At 43.8% G+C, this 14,334-nt stretch overlaps 1 protein-coding gene across 1 annotated transcript in view; it reads left to right on the top strand.

Moving 5' to 3' along the window:
• The window catches only part of KIF13A (kinesin family member 13A), a 215,474-nt gene that overhangs the window by 181,681 nt on the left and 19,459 nt on the right, over positions 1-14,334 (top strand). The window contains 8 exon segments of the mRNA XM_059938003.1: positions 2,058-2,219; positions 2,741-2,914; positions 5,822-5,973; positions 7,014-7,146; positions 7,330-7,476; positions 10,693-10,731; positions 12,373-12,472; positions 14,056-14,182. Of these exon segments, the coding sequence (XP_059793986.1) occupies positions 2,058-2,219; positions 2,741-2,914; positions 5,822-5,973; positions 7,014-7,146; positions 7,330-7,476; positions 10,693-10,731; positions 12,373-12,472; positions 14,056-14,182 (1,034 nt within the window).

Here is a 14,334-nt window from a genome sequence, read left to right as displayed (position 1 = left end):
GCCTTCTGTCAGCCTGAAACATTTCAGAAAATGTTCAAGTTCAAACTTTTTTATATTATCCACTTCATCAACTGATGTTTTCATTTTAAATTTAGTGACATCCTTATTTCCTAGCTTATCCTCCAATAGCATGCAAACTTGGAAATACTAAGTTATTTTTTGTGATTCTTAGAGCAGACTAAGAATAGGGTGCCATTCTGCCCAAAGTGAACCCAGAAAATAGACCCTAGATACCCAGTTGTGATGCGTAAGTACACAGCTCACATTCCACATGTAGTAACCCACCTGTGGACATTATGCTCTAGGAAAATAGTGGGCTAAGTTGCTTTTTCCCATGTTAAAAATGGGCACAACTCCTATGGCAAAGAGATCTAGTGGCTGAGTCCCTAGTCAGGGTTTCTTAAGCTAGGGTCCATGGTGGGCTTTGAGTATTTCGTTAATCCCCTGAAATTATACTAAAAATGTATTAGGGTCTCAAAAAACATTGGGGAAAAAAAGCTTAAGAACCACTGTCTTCTAACCGTCTTCTCATATTTCCTTTCTTCCCCTCCTCTTGCTCCTTCCTCCATATTTGTCTCACTTGTCAAATACCATCAACTAATTTCTCTCAGGTCCTGGGTGTCAGGGCCAATTGCTCTGTGGAAGTTGGATCTGAGCTACCTTTAAAAATAAGCCTCACTATGTAAGATGACACAGCAGTGCCAGAGCATGTGTCCCCTTCACAAGTCCAGTCATTACGACCTAAAGCTGTGTTGCCAAAGAAAACTTGGCCAGTTACCACACTCTGCGAATGCAAAGGTCAGGGTCATTCCTCTCCTTAAATTCAGTTCTGTGAAACCAGCTATAAGAGAGACACTGCTAAACTAGCACCAGTGCAGAGAACCACCAGGATATTCTGGAAACTTTAAGTTCCCCCCACCCCCTTTTTTCTTGAGAAAAACAGTCTTAAAGAAACTATTTCCTTATAACTTGGTGGCTTTGTATTTGCCGCTCCTCCTGGAGTAGATCTCACCCCGTCACCCTTCTCCCAGCCCTACGGTCACTTCCATTCTCATTCTCTGCTCCCAAGAGGGTAGGGGAGAGGCTCCATGAGCCCAGTGGCCATGACTGTTTGGTTTACTGTTGTCAACACAGCACTTAGTGCAGTTCCCGGCACACACTCGCTTCTCAGTAAATATTTGTTGAGTGGATAAATTTATCCCCTAACAACCTGCATGTATCTCTGTCAGGACAGCTAGTCTACACTGGGTTTTTATTTACTTATTTGTTTGTTTATTTATTTATTTATTGGCTGCTTTGGGTCTTTGTTGCTGCGCGCGGGCTTTCTCTAGTTGCGGCGCGCGGGCTTTCTCTAGTTGCAGCGAGCGGGAGCTACACTTCGTTGCGGTGCGCGGGCTTCTCATTGCGGTGGCTTCTCTTGTTGCAGAGCACGGGCCCTAGAGCACGCAGGCTTCAGTAGTTGTGGCTCACGGACTCTAGAGCGCAGGCTCAGTAGTTGTGTTGCACGGGCTTAGTTGCTCCGTGGCATGTGGGATCTTCCTGGACCAGGGCTCGAACCCGTGTCGCTTGCATTGGCAGGCGGATTCTTAACCACTGCGCCACCAGGGAAGCCCCCTACACTGGGTTTTTAATTCTCTGTCTTTCCCCACTTGACTGTGAGTGCCCAGACAGCAGAGCCTGTGTCTTTATCGTGGTGTTCCCATGATGCCAGGTATTTGATCAAATGAGTAGTAAATGAATGAAAATGTGAACGAGGGAAATAGATAACTCCAGGCAGAATGTGATAGCTGCCTTTGTGCTGTTCATGGGCTGTCCTGTAGAAGGGTAAGAATGAAGATGACTCCGGGAGGCAAGATACTAAGGCAAATCTGGCTCAAAGTAAGGCAGAGTGATTACAGGGCAGGCGATGGAGTGGGCTGGCTCTGGAAGTACTGAGAGTTTCCCGTTGCTGGAGGTGGCCCAGCGATAACAGTGGAGCTGCTCGCCGGAGATGTTGTAGCATGCTTTCCATCTCAGGTCAGTATCGTCCACGGGATGTCTCTGGTTCCTTGACCCAGGTTGCCGGGCGTCTCCACGTGGAAGTGATGCGAGTTACAGGCGCCGTCCCGGAGCGCGTGGCGGAGGATGACTCCTCGGAGAACTCCAGTGAAAGCGGGAGTCTTGAAGTCGTAGACAACAGTGGGGAAATCATTCACCGAGTCAAAAAACTGACGTGCCGGGTGAGAGGGCAGGGCTGGGAAGGCTCAGATAAATGACCTTTTCAATTCAAAACAATTTTATGGAAAATCTTAGGAGCTTTTCATAGAACATGGTAAAAGTTAAACTTTCTGACAATATATACAATAACAGACAGTACTTCTCCCAGAAATGCAGCACACTTTCTGATGACAGTTGTATGAAATTTCAGAAGTCTATGTATGTGGCATGCAAGGAGTGCATATTGTTTAGTGAATCATGCTTTTCTAGTAAAGGTCACAGTTGTATCAGAAACTCGGTCATTAGGAAAGTTTGAGAGGGATGTGTGCATTTGTCACCATGCTCACATACTGTAGTTATGGAACTATGGTACATATTTCATTACAAGTAGGTAGCCCTTAATGAAATATTTTCAGCCGTCAAATGGATGACTGATTTATTTATTTCATCACCTACTCTAAAATTTGAGGTAGCTGGATATGAAAAGAATGCATAGTTTGTTTTCTTTGTGAGAGTTATATTTGCATTTTTTTTCTCTCTCCAGGTAAAAATTAAAGAGGCAACTGGGCTGCCCTTAAACCTCTCAAATTTTGTCTTCTGTCAATACACATTCTGGGACCAGTGTGAATCCACAGTGGCCGCCCCAGTAGTGGACCCAGAGGTGCCTTCCCCACAGTCCAAGGATGCCCAGTACACTGTGACCTTCTCTCACTGTAAGGTACAAATGCCATTACAGAATGAGCTACTTGGGAGACAACCGGCCGCGGCACAGTTCAAAAGTCTACTTGTAACTTAGAGTTTTTTCCCACATGAATGTTTCATAAACATAATAGGTTTATTGAGCTTTTTAACCTCAAAACGTACTTTAATACAAATTCAGATCGTTTGAAAGTGTTTAAAATAAAATCCGGGGACTTCCCTAGTTGGCGCAGTGGTTAAGAATCCACCTGCCAATGCCGGGGACGTGGGTTCGAGCCCTGGTCCGGGAAGATCCCACATGCTGTGGAGCAACTAAGCCCGTGTGCCACAACTACTGAGCCCACACGCTGCAACTACTGAAGCCCATGCACCTGGAGCCCGTGCTCTGCCACAAGAGAAGCCACTGCAATAAGAACCCCAGGCACCACAATGAAGAGTATCCCCCACTTGCCACAACTAGAGAAAGCCCACACGCAGCAACGAAGACCCAATGCAGCCAAAAAGTAAATAAAATTTAAAATAAATACATAAATAAAATAAAATAAAACCTGAAAGACCTCTACCTGAAATCTGTGATGACCAGTGACAATTTGCTGCATATTATGTGTGTGCAAACATATGTTCATACACATAAGTGGCCAGAGATACACACTCTTACCGTCATGCATGCATAATTTTAAAAAGTTTTTTACAAAAATGTGATCACATTTTACAGATTGCAGAATTGCATTTTATTATTTTAATATACGTGAGCATCTGACCATATAAGTTGCTGTAGATACTTTTCATTCTTTTGAATTTAAGCATAGCATTCTAAAGTCCCGTATGAGCTTTTAAAAATCATAAAAAATGAGAGAGGCGAATTTTTGGTGAATATTGCTTGGACCTATTTTGTGACATCAGCCACTCTTCCTGTCTTTCATATCAGACTGCCAACCAGTCATTTCTGACAGCCAGACTCTGGCCTCGGTGTAATTTTGTTTTTCTTTGGACAATTCTTAATAGATATTCAAGACCCCTTCTTTTCGAAATTGTGCCTATTCTTTCTGGTTCTACAGTTAGAAGACAAATCCATATCACCACCTATAAAATTTCCCATACGTAAAGTCTGTCAAGGTTTTTTTTTTTGAAAGGCTAGATTTCTCTTTTTTTAAAATATTTATTTATTTGGTTGCACCAGGTCTTAGTTGTGGTAGGCGGGCTTCTTAGTTGCGGCACACAGGCTCCTTAGTAGTGGCATGCATGTAGGATCTAGTTCCCTGACCAGGGATCGAAGCCAGGCCCCCTGCATTGGGAGCATGGAGTCTTATCCACTGCGCCACTGGGGAAGTCCCTGTCAAGTTTTTATTTATTTGTTTTTTAAAGACCTTTTTTGATGTGGACCATTTTTAAAGTCTTTATTGAATTTATTACAATATTGCTTCTGTTTTATGTTTTGGTTTTTTGGCCCCAAGGCATGTGGGATCTTAGCTCCCCGACCAGGGATCGGACCCGCACCCCCTGCATTGGAAGGTGAAGTCTTAACCACAGGACTGCCAGGGAAGTCCCCTGCGAAGTCTTTATTTTTATGAGAATAGCCCACTTTTTATTTTTACCTGTATTCACCAAGTCTGTTTCTTAATTCTTTTTTTTTTTTTTAATTAATTTATTTATTTATTAATTTTTGGCTGTGTTGGGTCTTCGTTTCTGTGTGCAGGCTTTCTCTAGTTGCGGCGAGCGGGGGCTACTCTTCATCGTGGTGCGCGGGCTTCTCATTGTCGTGGCTTCTCTTGTTGTGGAGCACAGGCTCTAGACGCGCAGGCTCAGTAGTTGTGGTTCACAGGCTTAGTTGCTCTGTGGCATGTGGGATCTTCCCAGACCAGGGCTCGAACCCATGTCCGCTGCATTGGCAGGCAGATTCTTAACCACTGTGCCACCAGGGAAGCCCTGTTTCTTAATTCTTTATTAATCTGTTGTTGTTGTTGTTGTCGTTATGGTTCTCTGAATACTCTTTTAAATATTCCCCATCTTTCTTTGGATCCAAAAAACTGCTTATTTAGAAGGATGAAACCTGGATTTTAAGTACATCCTAGTTAACAACTGGTAATAGATGCTAGTCTCAGAGACCTTGGACTCACTGTGTGACCTTGGGGTTTTTGGGGGGTTTCTTTAACCTCTAAAATGCATAGTTTGTGCTAATTGGTCATTAAGTTTATTTTCCTTGTAAAATTCTGGCTCTGTCTCCAAATAAAATAAGAAGTTAGGTAGTATAAGGTTAAACCAATGCAGCGCAGCCCTTTCGAGAAATTAGAGTCACCTGAGATTGCACTGAGCTGATGATGGGAAGGAAGTCTGCGTGGTCCCTTGCCGGCTGCTCTGTTCCGGGTGATTGCCTCACTTCTCCGTCTATTCAGCATCCGTTTCCTCATGCTCGTCTGTTTGTATTTCACAACAAAGAGTTGGAGTGGGAGGGTTTAGGAGCAAGAGGGCAGAATCATGGAGATAATCATGTAAAATTTAATTCTGATTTGGTCTTCTAAGCCATAGCAAGGAACAATCAGAAGTTCCCTTTTTCTTTGCTGTGCTGATTGGTCTATTCTGGCTGAAAGTCAGAGTGGTCCCAGGGTAAAGGGAGTGAACCAGGAGGAAGGGAGGACAGATTCAGCTCTGCAACCAACAAGCAGTGCGACGTGGGGCCGCTGCTTTCCTCAGTGTCCTCGTTTATTAAAGAAAGGAGTTCAATTAAATTACCTCAGAATATCACTTCCCATTTAATATTCTGGTTTCTTTGCGGTTTTCTGTGAAACGGCAGCGATGGTTTTAAGGTCGGGATCAGGCTAATGTACTCTGAAATGAATCTGTATACAGTCGAAAGTTAAAAAGGAAATTTCACAGATTCCTTTCTGCATAACTGCTGTCGCTCTTTCCTCTCCCCCGCGTATCCCAGGACTACGTGGTGAGCGTAACGGAAGAATTCCTGGAGTTCATTTCAGACGGAGCACTGGCCATCGAAGTATGGGGCCACCGGTGCACCGGGAACGGCAGCTCTGTCTGGGAAGTCGATTCCCTTCATGCTAAGACAAGAACGTTGCATGACAGGTTTGTGCTTGGCTGAGGGCTTTAGACGCGGGGTCAAGGCTCACCCTTGGGCAGTGGTTGAAGAATAAAGACTCTCTGAGCCTGCTTCCTCCTTTGTGAATGGGAATGATGAAGGGAACTACCAGGCCCTGGAAAAATTCGATGGGGAAAGGAAAGTGTTTTCAACAAATGAGACTGAAACATCTGTGTATCTTTATGGAATAAAAACAACCTTGATCTTAATTCACAGGATACACAACACTTAATTTGAGATGGAGCATGGCTTTAAATGTAAAAGATAAAACTATAAAGCTTATAGAAGAAAACAAAAGGGTATCTTCTTTTAAAGTTGATCATTTGCCTCTTCCGTGACCCAGCAATCCCACTCCTAGGTATTTACCCAAGAAAAATGAAAACATAAGTCCATAAGCAGCCTGGTACATGAATGTTTATGGCAGTTCTATCCATGATATCCCCCAAACTGTAAACAACCTGATGTCCTTCAGTGTGAGAACGTTTGATAAACAAATTGTGTTATTAGTCATATAATAGAATATTACTCAGCAATAAAAAAAGACTCTGTCCCACTCTGACATACTGTGGATGAATCTCACAAACATTGTTCTGAATCAAAGGAGCCAGACCTAGAAGAGTACAATACTACATGATTCCATCTATATGAAATTCTAGAGCAGGTAAAACTAATCTGTGAGGTTACACAGCTGCTGCAGGTGGTGTGGGGACAGAGTGGGAAGGGGCCTGAGCAAACCTGCTGTGGTGATGGCGGGGTGTACGCACAGGTGTATGCATTTGTCACGATCCCTCCAAGTCTACGCCTGAGATCTGGACAGTTCACTGAATATAAGGTATACATCAGTAAAATAAATGAAAAGAACCTATACCGCAGGATTGTTTTGAGTGTTAAACAAGAAAATAATCTATGTGACACACATAGCACAGTGCCTCACGGATAGTAAGTGCTCAGGGACTGGGGGCTTCTTCCTGTTGCTAATAATGTCCCGGACATTGACATGGTTGTTTGTTGGCACGTGTTTCTGCAGGTGGAACGAGGTTACTCGCAGGATAGAGATGTGGATCTCCATACTCGAGCTGAATGAGCTGGGGGAGTACGCTGCTGTGGAGCTTCACCAGGCAAAAGATGTCAACACGGGAGGTGTCTTTCAACTCAGACAGGTACTAGGTTTGTCTTTGCTTCTTTCGTGTTTTCTCCCTGTCCCACTCTTAACAGTTTCTGGAATTTTCTAGTTATTTGCCTCTTTGTTCGCTAATTCTTTCCCCTTCCTTGATCCTCTTCCCCCATCCCTCCCCATCCCCATTCCTGGCCCCCATTTCCGCATCACACCCCCGCCTCTGCAGGGTCATTCCCGGAGAGTGCAAGTCACGGTGAAGCCTGTCCAGCACTCTGGGACACTGCCACTCATGGTCGAAGCTATCTTGTCCGTCTCCATTGGCTGCGTGACTGCCAGGTCCACCAAGCTCCAGAGAGGGCTGGACAGTTACCAGGTGAGACCAACAGATTGCAAATAGTATTTAACAAAGATTGGTTAATGCAGAATTAAGGCAGTCAGTGATCTGTGACGGAGACCTGTTCAGGAATATAACTGAACTCCTTGCCTTAAGCATGTATCGGCCCCCGCCACCCCATCCATATTTCCATCCGTTGCCTTTTTGCTAGGTTTAAATTACTGTATTGGCTTAGTGCCGATTAATAATGATTTTATTTATAAACACACATCAATGCTATAGTGCTCATTTACTTTAGGCAGGATTTATTTTATATCTGGCCCGAATTATGTTGGGTGTTTGATACTGCAGGCTTTGGCCTGATCCACTTTCATTAATAGAAAGTTGCCCCCATACACTGGCATAATTAACCAGCTCTCTGAAAGCTTTACTTTTTTTTTTTTTAATTGAAAGTTGTCCTCATGATCATTTTTGTTCATTAAATCTCCTTTTGCTAAACCTTCTTTTCTCACTTAAAAAAAAATTAAAAGATGGAACCATCTAAGAATTCATCTTATTTACCAGTCACAGTAAACTTTAAGATCAGGAACTTGTCCCCAGGGGCCTGAAAGAACGCATGTGCTTCACCAAGTCCCCACTTTACTATCAGATGTAGTTGGGGACTGGGAAGAATCAGACCGCTGAATGCTGGTTCCCTCACTCCCTGTCATGATGGGGAGAAAACTTTTCTCCGTGGAGTCTGGGCGTAAGCCCAGCCTATCTTGAGAAGGATTCATCTTCCATCTCAGTTTCCTTTTGGCTTCATGGCAGCAAAGACTTTACTGCAACATTGGCTTGGACTGTTGGGCCGTCAGGAAGGCGCAGCTGTGTCAGACACTGCCTTCCTCATCCCAGGCCAAAACTGCCTCCGACTCAAAGCCTGGGAAGAGTGTGAACGGAGTTGTGAGGCCGGAGTCTGCTGTTTCCAGGGAAGCTTCTCCGCCAGACTTTTCGCCGTATGTGGAGTGGAAGTTGGGTTGTCCCTCACTTGGCCATCAGCTCTGGGGGCAACTGCAGGGCCTGGTAGAAAGAGCACAGACTTGGAGTGAGGAGACCTGGGTTCTTAAGCTTTGTTTGACTTAACTGAGTAATTTAAACTTCGAGTTCCCTTTTTCTTTCCTCCAAAACGATGAGGTAGACGTAATAATTCTCTGAGGTCCCTTTCTGCCGTAAAATTTTGTGGCTCAATAAATCTCTGATCTTAGATACAACTTTGTATCTGTGTGTGTGAACTATGACCTATGAACATGGACCATCACCTGGCTGACTATTCCCGTTCGATGAACATTGCAAGGATTGATTATTTGCACTTTTAAAAACAGCTATACCTCTTGAGTTAAAACTGATTTTTGTCAAAATTTGAGCTCTCAAATATCTACCTTCCCCCAGTGCTGAATGCTCTTCTTACAGTATCTGTCATGCAAATTTAAACGGTGACTGTTTTAAAGCTTTTATTTTTGTTTGCTGCCATGCTCAAGGTCATGTCCAGTACCATTTTTGTTGTTGACATAGTACTTCAGAATTATTTTGATGCAATAGCTTGAGCCAATCCAGAATATGCTGATGTCACAATGGTTCTACATCATGAAAGCTCAAGCTAGTTTTCAGTGAATAGAAGTATCTTCTTAGCCTAAAAGATAATGATAAATTAGAGCTGTTTGTACTTTATTCATTAATAGGAGGAATTAATTCGAGAAAAATTATTTCAGTAGTGTGCTTACTACTGAAGTTAGAGTTATCCAAATGAAAATGATGGTTACCAAACTAAAACTGAAGTTTATTTTAAAGTCTACAGAGAGAATAATCTTAACAGTATTTTTAAAGCACTTTTAAAAGGCAGTATATTTAGATATGAAAATAATGTAATTATACTTTTCAAGGCATTTGAAAAAAAAGTTTGTCTTTTGTCTGACTAGGCCACTCCAGTTCCTTTTTTAATATTAACCCTCCAATAACCATAGAAAAATGAAAGAAGGTTGTTACATGGCCCAGTATTCATTTTGAGTAGAACCTGCCTCCATAGAGATGGATATTCTCTACAAATGGGAATTTCTTTATTCTTGTTTCTTTTTTTTTTTGGCTGCACAGCTTGTGAGATTTTAGTTTCCTGACCAGGGATTGAACCCAGGCCCTCGGCAGTGAGAGCACAGAGTCCCAACCACTGGACCGCCAGGGAATTCCCTCTTTATTCTTGTTTCTAAGGAAAATTGTCTCAACTAAAACCCTTTTTTTTTCCACACGATGATTTTGTTTTGCAAATGTTTTGCCAAAATGCTTAGTTTATGTAATTATTGTAAAATGTTGCCATGGGTTTAGGACAGTTCTGATTTTTCTCACCTGATTGGCATGGATACTGACATATCCAACAGTGGATAATGATAGAGCCATGTATCCAAAATAGTGGGCTGTGCTCTTACTGCGGTGGTACAGTATACAGAACCTTCTACAGTCTTCCGTCGGTATCTGGGGGGATTGGTTCCAGAACCCTCCCCCCCTTGGATACTAAAATCTGAGAATGTTCAAGTCTCTTATATAAAATGACCTAGTACACTCGGCCCTCCGATCAGGACGGTTCTGTGGTTGGTTGAATCTGCAGATGTGGAACCTGCGGATAAGGAGGGCTGACTGTACGTGGAGCCTTAACTTCCCGTTGGGTCTTCCCCTGTGATGATTTCACAGTGACAGTGGTGAGGTGCAGGGCCAAGGGCGCAGACCTGGCCTCCAGTCCTGGCCCTGCCACTATCCGTGTGAACCTTGGTTTCAGTCATTTCATCCTTCAAGCCTTAGCTGCCTCACAGCTAAAACCAGGAGGTTGAGCAGGAGACTCCCTAAAGTCCTTTCTAGTTCTGCCCATTCTAAATCTCAGTCAAATAGCTCACCCAGAAACAAATAGCAACTGTTTGCATAACAGGGCCATAAGGCCTGACCCAGCGGGGTTGTGTCCAATCCCCAGCTAAGAGAATCTGAGAGAGTTCCCATTTTTAAATCACTGCTTTCTCTATTAAAGAAAAAAAATTAAATCTTAAATTCTTTAAGTAATTATAGACAAGTGAATTATATCCACTTTTTGAGATTCGGTTAAATGTTTTATTATGCCGATGTTGTGTGTGCTATCCATTGTAATGTGTGTGTTAAGCTTAAAGACTTATTTTCCTTGTGTGCTGTTTGAGAAAAAAAAAAAATGCATGTCCTTTGTGTTTATTTTTTCCCTACCAGAGAGATGATGAGGATGGTGATGATATGGATAGTTATCAGGTATTACTGCTGCTGTCAGTCCTGTGGCATGGGGCACAGCTGCTGCTAATTGCCAGCATTCGCAAAGCCGAGGGCAGGGAGGAGGAAGGGAGGACCGTAGAGCAAGCATATGCAGTTCTCACTCGCTTTTGATTTGCTTTCAGTGTAATCAGCGATACAATACTATTTCTATAGATTTCCCTGTCAGTTCAAAATTTATAAGCAGATACTGCTTTTTTGCTATGCTATCTCAAATTGCTAGCTCGTACAGCCTTTCTAAACAAGACCACTCTCACTGTATTAAATTGGTGATCTTAAGAATTGTAGTTATCCATCCATAATCTTTAAGTAGACCTCTCTTTCCTATGTGAACCTGCAGTTAGCTCCTTATATCCAAGAGAGTAGTACTGTTCTAACGTGCCATTGTATTTTTAAAGACTTTTGCCGGATAGGAAAACTGAAGACATTTTAAGCACATAGTTTTGTTTAGCCAGTTTTCTTCTCTCTTTAAGGCCAATCTTATTCATAACCTGGAGAATTTAACTCTCAGCTTTAAATCTCTTTTCGGAAATCTAGGGGAGAAAAAATATATGCAAATGTGAAATTTTACCTAGTCAGGGCTGACTGGCCTACTACTGTCCATGGAATGTGGGATAACAGTAATGGTCAAGGTGGCAAACCAAGATGAAGTTTTCTGGGTTGGTTCCCAGTCTTTGTACTGATTCTCTACATAAATTTTAAAAGCATGTTTTCCTGGTGTGCCTTCCTGTAAGTAAAATGTGGGTCCATTGTAGGTAAAGCCTCAGAAGTTCTCAGGTGTCTGCTCTTAATGTAACGTCTTAAGGGTTAGGCTGGAATTAGGCAAGTCAAAGAGCATCCTGAATAGAATTGGTAGGTGTCTTTCCCACCTCATAATTTCACCAAGAAAGAAAACAAGCAAGTAAAAACAACTGGTAGGGGAAATACCAGTATCCCCTTGGGTCTCAGCAACGCCACTAACCAACGTCCTGTGGCTGTCTGTGCGCTTCCTGCCACGTGGCTCACGGGCGAGTCCAGCGGCTGCTCCTGGCCGTTCTCAGCATGGCTGACTGCATGTTGGCTTCTTGCATGGGAAGTTTTCGGTTAGCCTCACGGTAGCGGTTGGAGGTAAAGCCTTTGCAGCAAGTTTGAAAAGTTCTCCACCGATCTATTCTTTGCCTTTCAGAAAATACATCTTATCCAGCCATCGAGCTATGAATGATGAAAATGCCTGTCGTTTTCCATTCCATTTGCTGCTCTGTGATTTGGGCTCTGTTTCTGGTGTCCTCCTGCTTAGAATCACAAACACTTCAAACGAATAGCTACAACTTAAATACATACACGCACATACCGTATAAGACGCATCCAACAGCTGGTGTAGTTTGAGCTTCTCTTGCTTTTTAAGTATAGTTATCTTTTTGGAAATCCAGGGGCTCTGATTTCTGAGTCATGGGATCCTCAATCAGCATGCAGTGTTCCTGAGGCCTCTTTGCTTTCTTGCATATTAATCACACAGCAATGTTCAATGGTCTTTCCTAATGAAAAGTTGCCTAATCAATTTAAACATCTTTTTTTTTTTTTTTTTTAAAAAGAAATAGTTATCTGTGTGCTCTACAGGAAAATGTTTTCCCTCCCTGATGCCAGGAAGAAGACTTAAACTGTGTGAGAGAGAGGTGGTCTGATGCCCTCATTAAACGGCGAGAATACCTGGATGAACAGATTAAAAAAGTCAGCAATAAAAAAGGTATGTGAGATTAAAGTCTTGGCTGAGAGTAGTTTTTTCACTTCTAGACAGTAGTGGTAGGCTGTTTTCCTCCCTTAGCTGGACTGCTGTATCTTAGCTTTTTGACCCTATAACAGTTATAGATGTTAGTGAATCATTAGTGTACAGTGTTTAAGCAGGCTCTGAATTTGAAAGTAATGTTTCATTACTTGAGTTAACCGACATTAAACGTTAAATTCAGATTTTGTTTTGATGAATGCAAATGCCATCAATATCGACATCTCCACATGAGGTATTCCAGGCTCAGAACCTGGGACTGACAGCAGCTAAAGGGTCACTTCTGAAGCCACGACACTTGGCAGGTGGGCCGCGGCTACCATTGGGCGGTAGCCACGCTCTTGGCTCCTTCGGGGTGGCCTGAAGCCGGCCTGCAGCTCCACTCGCCACCACCCAGCTCCGAGGATTCGGTTTGCTTACGCTTGCAATGGCCACTTGGATTCTAGAGCAGAAATCTGCGCTTAAAACCCCGGTTTCAGGCTTCCCTGGTGACGCAGTGGTTGAGAATCTGCCTGCCAATGCAGGGGACACAGGTTCGTGCCCTGGTCCGGGAAGATCCCACATGCCGTGGAGCAGCTAAGCCCGTGCACCACAACTGCGGAGCCTGTGCTCTAGAGCCCATGAGCCACAACTACTAGCCCACGCACCACAACTACTAGCCCGCGCCCCTAGAGCTGTGCTCCACAACAAGAGAAGCCACTGCAATGAGAAGCCCGCGCAGCGCAACGAAGACCCAACACAGCCAAAAATAAATAAGTAAAAATGAATTAAAAACAAAAAAAAAAACCCGGTTTCTCATCCTGAGTGAACGATTCACTCAGTGTGGTTGGTTCTCCACCAAAGGACATGTTCTGAATGTGAATCTGCTTCACGTAGAAGTCAGCGAAAGTCCTCCCCCAGTAAAACATCTTGGCTCCGCGTTCTGCTCTTGGCCTCAGTGTGTGTGTGTGTGTGTGTGCGCTCAACCTGCTAATGAAAACTCACTTTGCCTATGCCCAGGTAACTCCAGAGTTGAACTAGGCTAAGAGGATTGCAAAATAGATCAAATAAAATCCCTTTCATAACGAGCATGAAGGAAAACAAGTTAGTTTTGCAGAGTGCAATATATGGTGTTTTTTAATCCTCTATCCTTATAAAATGATGTGTGGTTTTATAAAGCAATGTCACATCCATTATTGCACTTGGTCCTTCTGACAGGTGCGTGAAGTAGACATGACTTGTATTAACCCTATTTGACAAATTAGGAAGCTAAGACTCATCTGTTGAATGACCTTCCAACATTACAGAACTAGTAAAATAACCCAAGTCTTCTAATCCCCGTTCCAGTGCTCTTTCCACTCTTCCTGGGTTTATGATCTGTTAGGCTAGTGTCCTAGCCTCTCTGAGCTTGTCTGGGTGCTCCGTCTTAAACTTCAAAGCCTCAGTTCCCTACTTGGGACACCGTGGATGTTTAAGGCACTTGTGGGTACCACTGCGTGCAAATAGATTTAAATTTAGAAACTGTCCTTTCTCCCTCTTGGCGCTCATGCCCTCGTTTTGTCCCGCAGAGAAGACGGAGGACGACGTGGAGCGGGAAGCCCGCCTGGTGGAGCAGTGGGTAGGGCTGACGGAGGAGCGGAATGCCGTGCTGGTGCCCGCGCCGGGCAGCGGGATCCCCGGGGCGCCTGCTGACTGGTGAGTCTGCCCTTCCTTCTGGGCAGGCCTGACGCGGGTGCCGTGGTCTGTGGCGGGTCATGCGAGTGACCTGCCAGGATTGTCGCAGAAAATGTTAAGTACCGTGAGCTGTCCAGGGAAGGGCCACCCAGCCCTAAGTGCTCCCCTCGCTC

The sequence above is a fragment of the Balaenoptera ricei genome, chromosome 11 (genome assembly GCF_028023285.1).
Source record: "Balaenoptera ricei isolate mBalRic1 chromosome 11, mBalRic1.hap2, whole genome shotgun sequence".
Classification (NCBI taxonomy): domain Eukaryota; kingdom Metazoa; phylum Chordata; class Mammalia; order Artiodactyla; family Balaenopteridae; genus Balaenoptera; species Balaenoptera ricei.
Note: the sequence above shows the minus strand (reverse complement) of the source record. Positions and strands in the feature narration are given on the sequence as shown.